This window comes from Dermacentor albipictus, chromosome 7, assembly GCF_038994185.2.
Source record: "Dermacentor albipictus isolate Rhodes 1998 colony chromosome 7, USDA_Dalb.pri_finalv2, whole genome shotgun sequence".
In the NCBI taxonomy this organism is placed as follows: Eukaryota; Metazoa; Arthropoda; class Arachnida; order Ixodida; family Ixodidae; genus Dermacentor; species Dermacentor albipictus.
Window position 1 is genome coordinate 74492876 of NC_091827.1, and position 14706 is coordinate 74507581.

The window sequence follows — 14706 nt, forward strand, 5'->3', positions numbered from 1 at the left end:
TCTTCTTTTCTTCTTTTGGCGCCCGGCTGACGAGTTGAGGGCACGAAGGCGGTATTCCGTGCTAATGCGCTCACGTAGTACATTATAGCGGTGGCGCGTTCGACATACATACGACGGTAACGACCTCACCTTCCGATGTTCACAATCGCGGGCGCTTCGCCGCGCTCGCGTCCAGATTAGGGGCAATCGAACCTCGTTGTGGTCGTGGCCGAGTGTATAATGGCGCGTTTTACCCACGCGCCCTGCAGAACCACGTGCGAAGCTGCCTGCGTCGTCTTTGATGTAAAGCGTTATAATGCGTTCTGATGTGACCCGAACAGCAGGGAACGGATTAAATCTATTTAACTGCAACAAAAACCGCGGTCGTGGATTGTACCAAGCTTCTCGCACGCGTTACCTCTGGGAGAAGCACGTATGATTACTCATTGTTAAGAATATGGGGTACTCGAATCACGAAAGCCTGGGCGAGCCAACTACTGTTGACCGTTCGGTAAGTGATATGGGGTCACGTATAAGTGGACCACACGCGGTGCTTACTGTCACGTCGTTTTTTTGGACGATAGAGGCCTCAGTTTAAGCGTGCCATAGCGAATGTTTGTCACGTATTGGGTGTCTGCAAGATGTGTAAGCAAGCATGTCGATGCGTCGCACGTTCATGACTTTTCGCTACAGAGCAGCTTTCTCTATGTCTACCGTGTTCTTTGAATGCCATGCTCTGATCACTCAATGTCATGCTCTGTCAGGCAAGCACTGTACTGCATTTTGGGACAGGCTAACAACCACCTAACGTGATTTGTTTTCTGATATTTTAGTTCCATCCATCAGAACACTGGCAAATTTACGTTTGGCACATTTATTTTACTCAACGTTTACCTTTTGGTTCGTGCAGTAACATAGACGACAACTGAAACAGGAATGGTGGCGCGAACCGGGGCTAAGGAAGTAAATATCCTTCAAGCCGATTAGCGACCATGAAGGCAGAGCGAAGTTGCGCTGCGCCTTTTATACGCGCAATTACGCTGACGTATGCAGTGCGCATGCGTGCCAGAGGGAGTATCTACTGGTGAGAAGAAGGCCCGCGTCCAAGAATCATGAGTCGTACCCGGATGTGTGATTTGTTCAAGATCGCCCACTCGCTTCTTTTTTTTTTGCTTTCTTTCGTTCCTTGTGTCTTTCGTACTCGTGTTGCCCCACAGTCCTCTGAGAAGTGATTGTATGCCTGAGGCAAAATAGTTATGTAGGTATCTGTTACGCGGACGCCAAGACAGTGACCGCGCTTGGGCAACTGCCAATTCAACCACCCTAACTTAATTATCTGAGGCGCGAACCGCTCCTTAGAGCAGCAATGAGTATTCTATGAGGCAAACTTTGTTGTGCTTATACAACCGAGGTTAGAATTTCTGGACACAGAGACTGCGCGGCGTTGAGAAAAGATAACTATATGCGAGCGGGAAAAGATGGCTGGGGTTTTCCGGCGATTACATTTGCTGAAAGGAATGGCTCAAATGCGGAGGAAGCTGCCGTAAACATTGCCAATTGTTTTGTTCTGCAAGGGAAACAGAAAGTGAGCAGGTAGAACGTAGCGAAAAAGTAAGGCATTCATTCATTTATGTACAAGGCCCTTCCGATTCTACGACTAAGATTTAGAACTTAAGATCACACTTCATCGCAGATGAAAGCGTGTGACAGACATGTTTAAGGTGCACTTCCTAATTACGTTGCAAGAAAAAACAACAACAACAACGAGGTAGTTTAGGCACACGCGGTCACGAGAATGTAATCAAGCCAGAGACAATAGTTTTCATGAGCATCACCGAGTCTTGAGCGACGAAGAACCCTGTGTACAAATGTTCACAAATCCGCACACCGTTTCTGGAAATGGACGGTATGACGCCGCTGTTCACCTAGAAAAGCGGCAGCAGAACGAATAGCGCAGTTCCCGTGTACAAGCCGACTTCAACTTCCAACAGACAACCGTGACTCAGAAACGGACAAGTCAACGTGTACGTTTCATTGATTCAGAAAGAGCAATTTTTTCTCACTTGTTCAATTAACTTCATGGAAGCGTTGTGCAGGACACATCATAAGTGACGGCAGTGTGGAACTTCTGCTACCAGATCCATTGAGTTGCCAGTTTTTCCTCACTTTGGCGATCGTTAACGTGTGGCCTATAGTAGATGCTAGCCTAAATAGCAAAGATAAGATCTCTTCAAGATAAGGCCGTTCGTACAGCTCGCATGAGATACTTCTACTCTCGCAAATTAAAAAAAAAATATTTATAAATGCCCTGCCTAGAAAAATTTTTAAAAATTGCATAAAATTAAGTGCATAATAATTGATCGGCAGAAAACTAAAGTAATGTTTAACAGTCTCGGAACAGAACAGCAGTTTACCATAGGTAGCGAGGCATTGGAAGTGGTAAGGGAATACATCTACTTAGGACAGGTAGTGACCGCGGATCCGGATCACGAGACTGAAATAATCAGAAGAATAAGCATGGGCTGGGGTGCATTTGGCAGGCATTCTCAGATCCTGAACAGCAGGTTGCCATTATCCGCCAAGAGAAAAGCGTATAACAGCTGTATCTTACCAGTACTCACGTACGGGGCAGAAACCTGGAGACTTACGAAGAGGGTTCTACTTAAATTGAAGACGACGAAACGAGCTATCGAAAGAAGAATGATGGGTGCAACTTAAGGGATAAGAAAAGAGCAGACTGGGTGAGGGAACAAACGCGAGGTAATGACATCTTAGTTGAAATCAAGAAAAAGAAATGGACATAGGCAGGACACGTATTGAGGAGGGAAGATAAACGATGGTCATTAAGGGTTACGGACTGGATTCCAAGAGAAGGGAAGCGTAGCAGGGGCGGCAGAAAGTTAGGTGGGTGGATGAGATTGAGAAGTTTGCAGGGACAGCATGGCCACAATTAGTACATGACCGGGGTAGTTGGAGAAGTATGCGAGAGGCCTCTGCCCTGCAGTGGGCGTAACCACGGTGGTGGTGGTGGTGATGATGATGATGATGCCTAAAGAAATGTGGGAAGCCGGCGTTTCAATGCCTGTATTTATTTCGAGTACGGTGGACCTATGTCTATGCGATTTCCACAAGTATCCGGGGTTAATTATACCTTACAAGACAGACTCGTCTATGCACTGTCTATGTACTTTATGTGACCAATAGGACAAGTCGTCTAGAAGAAAAGTGTGCTTACTTCTGCCTAAATTCTTTTTTTTGTCGACCCAGCGGTAATAGCGGCGAACCGCGGAGCACTGCACGCGACTTCTCTACTTTCGCTATTACGCTGAGGGTAAAATTGTTGAACAGATCTGTAGCTGCGCTGTAGCCAGCAACGAGACGTTAGAGTTGGACGCAAACGTGCATTAACTACCCGGAACGCAGCATTATGCAGCCAGGCACGCGCACGCTCATTCAGAGCGACCCCTGGCGCCTTCTGCGAGTACTGTTCGCCCGAGATGGACCTTCCCGGTGCCGCAGCAGTACTCGCGCGCGCGCCTTGCGGTGCCTTTGTATAACCTTTAGGCAAAGCGGCGTGACGACGTGCAGCGCGGTGAAGACCACCGCTTCCGCCGCCACCGCCGCGGCGGATGTGGCACCGTCTCTCGCCCTGCCGATGCTACTATATAACGCGCTGACGGGCGCGGGGGAGGAGGGGGTCCGCGTTGCACGATGCTCCCGTGCATCATGCAAGCGCCGACACGATCGCGCCGGGATGGCGGCAAAGCGCAGTGCGCGCATTATAAAACACTGGCGCTGTGGCCTTGCCACTCTGCGCCTCTGCGGGCGCGTGGGCAGACTTCGTGCGCTCACGCGCTTGCACGCTTGATCAAAGCCGAAGCGTGCGCGCTTACTACGCCGTCCGCGCGTAGCGAGTGCGAGTATGCGTACACGGCGGCTTCGATACGCCAGGCCGAGATTTCCGGCGATGTATGAATGAATCGGTCGGAGGTCTGCGTGAGTGGCAGGCCTTGTGCACGCGAAGCAGCGCGCGAAAAAACAAATTTACGCCTCCATTCACGGGAAAGCCAGCTCCTGCTCGACGACTCCCGGGTGGCCGATTGGACTCGTGCTAATGAAAAAGTAGGTAGATAGAAAAAAAATTACCTGGGGGCTCCTGCAGCCAGCTAGCTTGGAATTGTCTGTAGTATCCTTGTATTTTAGTGCTGCTGCGTGCGGGTGCGTCAGTACTCGTTCCCTTGGCGCTATGTGACCAGCAATCACCATCGCCTAACCTAGAGAAAACCAGGAAGCAACGCTCGAAGCGAATGCGCACTCATACTATCACATTTCGGTAGTTCCTTTTTGTTGTCTGTTTTTCTACTTACCTTTCGCCCTCATTGTCATTAGGTACTTTTCGAATAGCAGGCTTAAATGGCGGCTGCGGAAGCTTGGAAGTTGATGTTACGCGGATTAGTAGTATTCGTGTTCTTTTTCTTGCATTGTGTTAATGGGAAGCCAGTCAAATGTTTACAGACGGTTCATATCCCAAAATTCAGCTTAACAGGGTTCCACTAAACAAAAGTCTATTGTATCCATTGTAGTTAAACTCAAATAAATGCAACTGAATTTATTATTTTTTAGAAAAAAGAACATTTACAGAGGAGGTGGCGACAATAAGGCATTATGTTGCCCTTATAGCTCCCGCCCCACTTTATGCAGTATCAGCAACATATCGCAAAAAACGTTTTCGTAGCTTTCGCAATTGTGTTTTGAATGCAATAAAAGAAAAAAAAAGAAGAAAACAGCAGTTACCTAGTGCATCATTATCTCTGTGTGATCGTATTTCTTCATGTGTGTCGTTACAAACATGCGGCGCAACTTGACATTCATGTCTTCACATTCATGTCTGGTTCTGTGCGGCCGTGTGGAGATCGCTACTTACCTTGCTGACATTGCTAATGTAATAAGACGGCTATCGTCTAAGCTATAGGTGCACGACGCCGAGTGTTTACGAAGAAAAAGAGAGTGTGTGGGAAGCTAAACTCTACCTAGAGATTGAAGAGCAGAGGTATGACAATCTGAAAGTACTATATTGTTACAGCGCAAAACTTAAAGAAAGGAAGAAAAAAAAGAAAACCTTACTTGGGAGTTGGCCATCTGCGATGTTGTAAAGACTATAGCTCGTCGCTTTGCGAAGCACTGGAAAAGATGTCAGATGCTCGCCGTAAATGATCACTTCTAAACTCACGCATATTATATGCTTCAATAAGACATATTACACGTGCTACACATTACGTATGCTTGAGTGCCACTTGTGGAGTTAGTAATGTGTATTTGTGTTGGTACACTCGTCGTCGAGGAAGCTCGTCAATGCTTGTTCTCGAACTCTCTTTTCGTACTTTGCTTTTTATGGTTTAGCGCACTTCTGATGCGCGTGTGTGTTAACTGCTGTGGTTCCCTTTAGTATCTTTCAGTACTTTCTGTAGCTTTAGTTACTTATTCGCTTTGTGACCAAGAAAAACCTGTGCCATCTGTTAGTACCAACATTATGATGCCACATAGTATGAAAACAAAGAAGGGCACTGTGGCCGAGGCGTGTCACTGTAGACTTGGGACAGCTGAGATTTTACTTGAGCTGTCGGGAGACTGCTCCTGCGAATGTCTTGAAGTTCTTTAGACTGGTATGACATTTGCATGTTTTAAGTGCCATTTCGATGTCGTCTGATTGTGCTCACAAATCTCTGCCATTTAGCGGCTGTGGCGTATCTGTGCACAAGGCCGCATACTTAATTTTCGGCCATTGCTCGCGCAAGACGATCGAAGGAGACGTATTGCAATTGAAAATGCTGCTAACTGGAGATTTCAGTCGTCCTCTGAAGTGCGCAGGTGGGCATATAGTAGGGTAGCCCTTGGATTGTTGGCAATAGCTACTCAAAATGACCCATTGAGATACTGAAAGCCGTCAATCAGTACATCTGCTTAACCTGATAACATAACGTAACACACCCGATCTTAACAGGAGAAGTATTGTAACAGCGACATGTACTTCGGTTTTGTTGGTAGCATATCGAGACACGAACTGCTGATGTGCCGATGATGTTATCGGCTTCCTCTTGTCCAAATGTTGCGTCATTACATGTTGGGGAGCTCTCAGAAAAGTACGTTGACAAAACTGGCAACAATGAACGAAAAGGTGCGTATTTTAAACATATTTCACGCTGTCATTTTCTACAGTGGCGAGTTCCACCTGGGTTACCAAAAGTCCAGCCTTCAGAGCATCTCCTGGTATGAGCTGGTACACTGGGAGCACCTGAGGGAAGCACAGTCAAAGCACCGCCTCAGTGAGTATCGTGTTGTTGACATTCCAGTACGAAGGTATTCAAAATTTATTTAGACACAAAACTAGTTATAACATCAGATGGAAATTTGTAAATAACCAGCAATGGACTGATATCAACGCATTGTCCATGAGAGGCCATTACTGAGAACGGGTAGGATTCGCTCTTTCATAACGTTGTCATTGCTTGATCACACGGAGAATGTTGATATGTACCTGCTGTCTAGAATTCGATCGAGGATGTCATTGGGAACGGGTTGGGGTCGTTGTTAATGCAGCATGTCGACAAGAACTCTTGGTTTACAATTTGACTTACATGTCCTGTTTCATCACGGATGTAATTAAGCTCACGTACTTTCGTGAAAGCAAATAAATATGCACACGTAGGTTTGAAGCTGCCTCAAGAGCCTCAAAGCAAATAGGCACATCAATCCGCCTGGCAGCAACATCGAGATACGAAATTGCCATGGAGGGAGAAGAGAGACGGGAGGCCAAATTAAACACTCGGACTCGACCCGCTCCAAGACGAATCTGGCTCTGGCAGCAGCAGAGACAGGCTCAAAGAAAACAACAGAAAAACAGTGCCAAGGACCGCGCAGCTCGTAAGATCCGCCCTGGAGATCCGCCCGCCTCCTTCTTTTAAAAGAGGAGGGCAGGGGGGGGGGGGGGTTCCTTATTAAGTGACCATAGTGGCCAGCCGAACGTCCCTCCTATTGGCCACACCGGTCGACCCCGACGAGAACGAAGGGCTCGTCCAGCAGGGCTCGCTCTCTTGCACGCGCAAGCACGCCGCGTGCAAATTCAGGCGAGGAAAATCGGGGGGAAGGATAAACGAAACGGCTACCAAAGCAACGAGACTACAGGAAAAGCAGGAACAAGGGGACCGGTGAAGCAAAAACGTAAAGATAAAAGGAAGACGCAGACAGGAATACACACGAAGGGGGTGCACGTTGGCTAAGAGAAGAAGAAGCCATGGGCGTGACGCGATCTAAGCGAGAAATTATACGCACGATCCCAATCTTGCCCACCCTCCCTCTCCTCGGTATTTTCTCCGCTTCTCTCTCTCTCTGTCTCTCCGTTTCTGGTTCTGAACGAACGACTGTTCCTCCCCGCCCTCCACGGTGCATAGAGCCCCGCGCGCGGAGCAATCTTTAGGCCGAGCTATGTATCCGTACAGCCAAAAGCCAGCCATTTGCCTCGCTGCTATATAGCAAGCGGTGGCGAACTTGCTGCGGCAGGAACAGACAAACGGCAATATGCACGAGCAACCGGTTTCCTTCTTTCTCTCGTTCAGGCTTCCCAGCCTTTTCCTTCTCTTTTTTTTCCTTTCTTTCTTTGATTTTCCCCCTTCTCATCTCAGGGAGCTGGCCTCTTAGATGCAGGGCCGTATCACGAATCCGGCGCGATGCGAGAAAGAGACCAAGAAAAAGAGGTTGCCGCCTCGGAGGCAGGAACTCGGTGTAGGCGCTGGCGCTGCCGCTGTGTGCAAGTAGGCGTACGAAGGCGAGGAGCAGACCTACAAAAAAAGGAACACGCGGGGAGGAAGGTGGTGAGGGAGTGGGTGGTCGCACGTGCTGCTGCTGGCTTAGCGCAGTGAAAAAAAAAAAAAAGAGGGTCCTTATGGGGGGCGTCTTATGCGCGCATAAGTAGTCGCTGCCTCGCCCCGCGGTTTGCGTGCGAGTGCTCGGGTCAACAACGGCAGCGGGTCAACTGTGACTGCCAACGCTGGCCCGCCGGTGCGGCGGCCGACACGTGCGAAGCGATGCGGCATTAGGTTATAAGTTCTTGCGGCGCGCGCTGCGCTGCTCAAACCACCAGATGTTTGAGCTAAACACGAGAACTCGCGATGAAATGTTGTTCGGACAGAGCATTTGGCAGGAGGTATTGTCCTATAGTACTTGTAGATGGAACGATTGTCCCCGAGCGCTTATCGGACTCATGAATACGTTTCGCTGCAGCATATGAAACCAGCAAGCCTGCGCTCGGACCTTACGTAGAATGTAGAGCATTCTCTTCAAGCTGCTACTACCGCTCTTGATCGTGCCACTTTCTTTCGTGGATGTGCACGCATGCCAAGTAATGATGAGTTCAATCATTTTTAGTCGTCTTACAAATAAACTAGAAGTACACATATTTCACATGGGTGTTAGGTTCGTGAATGAGACCTATCCTCCCTCCGTAGGCTAAGAAATGGACATCGCGCCGAGTAGATTTAACGGCGCACTGTTTAATAATGCGTTGAGTGTGTCGTAGACATCAGCGGCTTTGTACGTTGCCATCGAAGTAAAACGCCGAAAGTTGGCTTTGCTTAAAACACCTGTGTTCTCGTGGAAAATTGCAGTAACACAGTCGGAGCAGGAACGATCGTGCATCCTGCTGGTGCGGCTGCAGACGAGTCGTTCGGGCTGGCTGTGGGTGCACGCCGTGCTTCAGGTGAAGGACGGCTCCGACAGCTCCCAGCAGCCCGTCATAGTGTGCACCAACCAAGTTCTTAGGTGAGATATCAAAATATTCCCGCTAGTATTCCTTCACTAGCTCGTGCGTACAGCATTGTGACATTACTGTGCCCGCGAAAAAGAATAAAGAAAGGGACCTTAAGTGTTCGTCGTCAAGCTCATACTTGTGAAGAAAAAGAAGGCACTTGATTGTACGCATCTCTTGTCTTAGGGTGCTCGACGATCTCTAAGACTGGCGAGCTTGGTTAAATGAAGGCAACACTGCACGTCTTGATGAAAAACAGCTTCTTGCTATACTGCCGCAGTGAAAATTCGTACCTTACCGCACACACATGTTTCACGAAATTGATGCGTACTGAAAAATAAATGCAAGCAACAAAAACACCACGTCAGGGTTAATGTGAGTAGTAATTGCAACTAAACGTTGCACTTCACAAAATGAAATGCTTGCAACAAACCATGATGCCCTACAAGACCTCTTCGGCAAGAACAAGCTGAATTGAAAAATAAGAGTGGGAAGAAGATTTGAGCGAAACGCTAGTTCACAAAGTACTCTGCTGTTAGGTGTTTAGTCTGTAACTGAAATATAATAACCGCCTTCCTTCTTGCAGTGAACGGGAAGCAGCCGTGATGCGTGCGAACTCTTGGCTCTACCAGTACTACTCCCTGCACTCGAAGATGCACTACGGCCTTGCGTACGAAGCCACACGCCTGCCGGCCTACTACCCTACGCCCGTGATGCCCTACCCACCACCTCCGCCACCTCCGCCACCGCGGGAAGTGCCGCAAGCACCGTTGCCACACTCACCTTATGCTTTGCCCCACCACCTCAATGGAGCGCCGGTGCCTCATCATCCCCAGCACCACCCCGGTGTGCTCCAGTACGGCGGCCCCTCACACCACAGTGGTCTTCCTTACAGCAGCGTTGCAACTAGTGCTGCAGCTGCGACCGCTTCCGCAAGCGCAAGCACCAGCAGTCCGATCCCTTCGCCCGATCACCGGAAGTGGATGTCACCGTCTTCCTCGTCTTCTGGTGGACTCAAGAGACCGGCGTCTCCCGGTCACAGCATCAGCGTAAGCAGTGGCGGAAGCATGAGCGGCAGCAGCAGTGTCAGCACCAACAGTCCGACCCTCCCCAAGGCCCCAAGGCCAAGCTACGGCGCATTCACGGAACTTGCTCCGCTGCTTCCTTCCGGTTACTACGGTGGTCCCGGACAGGTCCTGGCAGCGACGGCTCCCGTTCCCGCGGCCTTTCGTGCCCCCACGAAGCTACCCGACGACAGGCTGGCCGACGTGGAACAGTCACTGACGCCCACCAACACGGAAGACGTGTCCCAACTGATCTCTGGCGGCGGATCCGGTTACCTGCGGCCCACGTACATGTCCTTGGACGACCCCGAGGTGGCGAAGGCCGCTCGGAGCGTGGCACAGTACCCGACGCCCCTCGAACCGCCCGCGTACTATCCTCGTTACCTGGAGCTAAGCCTAACGCTCGAACTCGCCGACGGCAAGGAACCGTACGCAGCGGCGGCCGCGGCAGCTGCGGCAGCGGCTGCGGCGCAGAGCTCGGCGGACCTCAGAGAAGGGTTCCTCTACCACCGGGGCGCCTTCGCTCCACCGCGGTTATCGGCGCCGTGCGGAGCTGGCAGCGAAGAGGAAGCCGCGGCCGCTCTCGACGCCTCGGCTGCGGCGCACGCGGCAGCTGTTGCGGCCGCGGCTCATCACCACCATCCGCATCCCTACTGGCACCGGCCAGTGGGCGGCGCCGGCCCCCCTGGTTTAGGTGGGACGGGCGGCGGCATTGACACGGCAACGGGAGCGTGCCTTCCGCAGCCCCAGCCGGGACACCGGGCAATTCCTGAGGAACCTGCTTCCGTCGAGTCCTGACCGGGTGAGGCGCCCTTTGCTGCTGATAGATAGTGGAGGTTCCTTAACACTGAGCTCTAGTGAGAGAGTATACGTAGGCGTTAGTGTAACCACAAATAATTTGTTGCGTTCCGTACGCCATGTTTCAAACATTCTTTGTAATTGTTGTAAATGATTGTCAGCCTCTTGACTATTGGCATATGTTCTCTGGTGAGTTCGTGTGTTCTCAGAGTTCTGGTGAGTTCATTTCTGCTGCATTTGTGAGTCGCCAGCTCTCCTGGCTGCTTAGTACGCGGCATGATCGGGCGGCACAAGCTGGTTTGTTGCAGCTTTTGCCTATCTTCCTTACCACGTCTTGTATTGTACAACCCTGTAGCGCTCATACAGAAGGGAACTTCCAGAAAAATTGCAACAAATTGTGACCCTTTTTCTTCTCGACATGGCTAGTACAACTGTACAAAAATAATGGAATTTTATCAGTTCAACCCTCATTTCTACGGTAATTACCAAGTACAATTTCGGTTGTTCACTTATGCATAGCTTACATTTCACTCCAGTTTATCGCAAACCGGACTATGCGTTTTGCGCTGTTTCCCATGCTGATATTACCATTTTGATGTAACTCAGCGTAACATATGGGATACGTTGGGCCTTTGAAATATATCTTCTGAAAAATAGCGTAATCCATAATTTACATGTCATGTCAGTGCACTTAAGGAAATGGAATGGCAGTTGAATTCATAATCCATAATGATGAAGAAGTGGTACGTGCACATTTCCTATGACAACCTATGGTTGGCCGAATGTTTCCAACACGGGACAGGCTCAAAAATCAGCCGAAATTGTACTCTTTGATTGCGCTTGGATCTCACAACAGTGATGACGCTATCTGCGATTCTGAGAAATATATTTTTGCTTAGTTATTTTTCCACTGAAAAATAGAGTGTACCATGTAGAACAGCAGGTGCTCATTCGGAAGAAACTGATCCGTGTTAGTAAAGTAAGTGCAGGTGTGACTCGTGTAGGTAACGGGTAAACAACATAAGGTGCACCAAGAGAGTATAGTTGTTTTAGAGGGTCAGACAGATTTATACTCCAAAATGCATAATTAGCAAGCCAGTGCTGTAATCTGCTTCGGGCAAGCTGTGACGACATTTACTATTGCTAACAGCAGCCAGTTTTGTACGTTGTCTGTTCTAGTGATATTGATGACCACGCTCTTCTCAGTTAAGACAGTTGCCCTTGAAGGGCCTACACTGCTTCTTGGAGAAAGTTCTGACACTTTCTCAACAACACATTTAACAACGAGAATATTCTGCCAGTTTTACAATGCCAGAAACGTGAAAATTAGGGAACATGAAGTAGAATACGTTAAAATACGATCGTAGAGATACAAAAACAACACAATGGGAACGAAGGTATAGACGACATCTTTTATAGAAATGAGGCAGGCATGGGTGCACTAGGGCTGTAATGCGTAGAGATGACTTCCTATTGTGTATTTCAGGAACAAAATACCTGACATAGCAAGAAGAAAGAAGGCAAAGCAGCCGAGTTTGTCATGGAGAAATTTGCGCGCGCATGGGAGTAGTGGGTTGACCGACGGCAACTGGCTGAGAAAATTAGATGTCTTGAGGGAGGCCTTCGTCCGCAGAGCGTACAGTTAGCAGACTAAATATATATAGAGGAAAAGCTGGGCAAAAGAAGCGACAGCCGCAGGGGCGTCGACATATTGCTACCTCTCATTATTGCAACGCTAAAAATATTCAAAATGCCATGCAAAAACAAGCATTTAAACCTAGCATGCACGTACAGAGAATCTGTAAAGCTTTTCCCATGTATTTTTTCTGTAATACCCGGTGGCCATTGATAACGTTGCGATGGAAACGTTATGGTGCGATAAAAGGAATCGTTGGCAGGCGTCTGTAGCAGATGGCGACACAATACTGATGGAGGCTCGGGATCGGGTTAATTGCGGGTCTCGCCTTAACAGCATCCCGTTGTCTGCGCCTGCGCGCCTGCACAGAGTAACAACACTGAGGCGCCCTCACAGCCACCGTTTCTTCCAGAGATGATGTTACGGATTCAACGATGATGGTGTGCTTCGCGAGTAGTGGTCGTCAAAACGAATAGGGCCGGGAATATTATACGTCTGGTGCCACTTTCTTGGCAGCCAATGAATGTAAACACTGAAGGGTTTATCGCGTTTTACAGTGCACACATGGATGCTTGAGAATGTGAAGGAAACACAGCTTATGTCATTTTGCCGTTTTTTTTTTCACTGCAGTGCTTGGTGCCGGCCGGGTCTCGGTTGTGTGACACCCGCAACACCTTCTCCGTCCAGCTTCGGCTTTCCACGCACGAGGCAAAGAGAGAGAGAGCCACCGTATGGCATATTGCCAACACAGAGAGCACGAATACCCGGCTTGGATGAAGGAGCTCTGGACTATTACGCTCCAGCAGCACACGGGGCAAACTAAAGCCACCTGCACTTCCAATCGTGGCAGCGCACCAGCTACATGGGCCGTTGCTTTAGAGAAGAACTGTGGGACGCCGTCTTCCTTCGGAGACCATCGAGAGCCAAGGACAGGTCGCCACGAAGCCTGTGTTTGCATTATTTATTTCGAACATTCGATTGAGCAGTGTAAGGAATGGTGCATGTGCTTTCGTGCGTATCATATCGATTAATGGCGCGTAGTGATCGCAGCGGCAGATGACGACACCTAGAACTGGCAGCTTCGACAAGCAATGCCTCGAGAAGCCGGCATCACCTTTCCAAGCACCGATATGCGACGAGAGAAAGAGCAGTGACAAGAGGTGCTCCTCCTAGACCGCAACACCAAAGAGTGGAAAACTGGACTCAATTCGAACCGTTTTTTTTTTTACCACTGATAAGTACCACGTCCTGGTTACATCATATTGCCCATAAGTGTCGTAGCAACGCCATGACGTGATTGCGTGGGTGAAGTTGACGTTGATCGTTACGAACGTTGATATGACTACCTTGGTCAGTGGGCAAAAATATACAATGATTGTGTTGCTGCTCTAAAGAATGTATGTACAAAACGCGTGCAGGGCAGTTTAACAATAATAGACAGCGGGGCCTTAAAAAACTTTAGTGAGTGTGATGAATGCAATTAACTGTTGTGCCTTAGACTTACGGTATTCGTTTTGATCTTGACTGAGACGTTCGTGAGAACGAGCTATATTGTGTACTGTTCACTATTCCCTGAAGGCCGCGAGCCTTACAGAAAACTCTACGACTCTACGGCCATTCCGCGTTCCTTACCTTTTAGGAGAGCCGATATAGTGAACAATTTCATTTCAAAAGGTGTCTTAATTTTCAAGATTATATGGAACTTTTCGTGAGAAGCCATGGATGTTAAAACTTGGGTAGAACTTGGAGAACTGGCAAATGACTTGCAAGCCTTGTTTTCTGTAGTACACGAAGTCACTTATTCAGTGTGTACGTGCAAACCTGGAAGGGCTGTGCTGCTCCTGAAGTACACTATCGAGTCCCGTACGACTCGTTTTTCTTGTTTTTTGTTTTTGTTTGCAATGTGCGCTGAGGTTAAGGTGTCTGGATTACTCAATCGACTTCAAGCATGTAAAGTGTCTAAGTGTCCAAAAACGAATGTCATAGCACGGCGGAAAACTACAACGATGTATGAAGAGTGTTTGCCCTCCGTACATTAGGGTAGGCATTGCGCTGTGACGTATCTCAGTTTCCTCATCTGTCAAAAACACATCTACCTAAATGAACAAGTGGCAACCACGTGAATATCAAACACATCAGAGTCTGCAATTTTACCATCATTCAGTGTAATGTGCGCAGCTGGCTGGATGTCTGTCAGTCAGCGGTGTTACAAGATGCCAACTTTGACGGCTATTCTGAACGTATAGCCTGCCTATCTGGTGCGACGGTAATCAGCTTGCATGTGTGGTATTGATGAGGCAACTCTTTTCGCCACTCAGCAATGATCTTGCACCGAGCATCTCACCGAGATGGAAACGAGCATGTTGCATGCATGCTTAATAGACATGACAGCTGTCACTTATATTGAGTGGTGAACTCATACCACGGCA

The 14706-nt window shown here is 48.8% G+C and overlaps 1 protein-coding gene across 5 annotated transcripts in view; it reads left to right on the forward strand.

Annotated features, from left to right (window-relative positions):
* Positions 1–14161, forward strand: part of LOC135899107 (neuronal PAS domain-containing protein 4-like) — a 160192-nt gene extending 146031 nt beyond the window's left edge. For all 5 annotated transcript variants that reach the window (XM_065428384.1, XM_065428385.1, XM_065428388.1 and 2 more), the window contains exons 7-10: positions 6196–6302; positions 8640–8793; positions 9366–10645; positions 12908–14161. In XM_065428384.1, coding sequence (XP_065284456.1) covers positions 6196–6302; positions 8640–8793; positions 9366–10641 — 1537 coding nt within the window. In that variant the 3' untranslated portion in view covers positions 10642–10645; positions 12908–14161. The remainder of the gene's footprint in view (positions 1–6195; positions 6303–8639; positions 8794–9365; positions 10646–12907) is intronic.
* Positions 14162–14706: the final 545 nt, after the last annotated feature.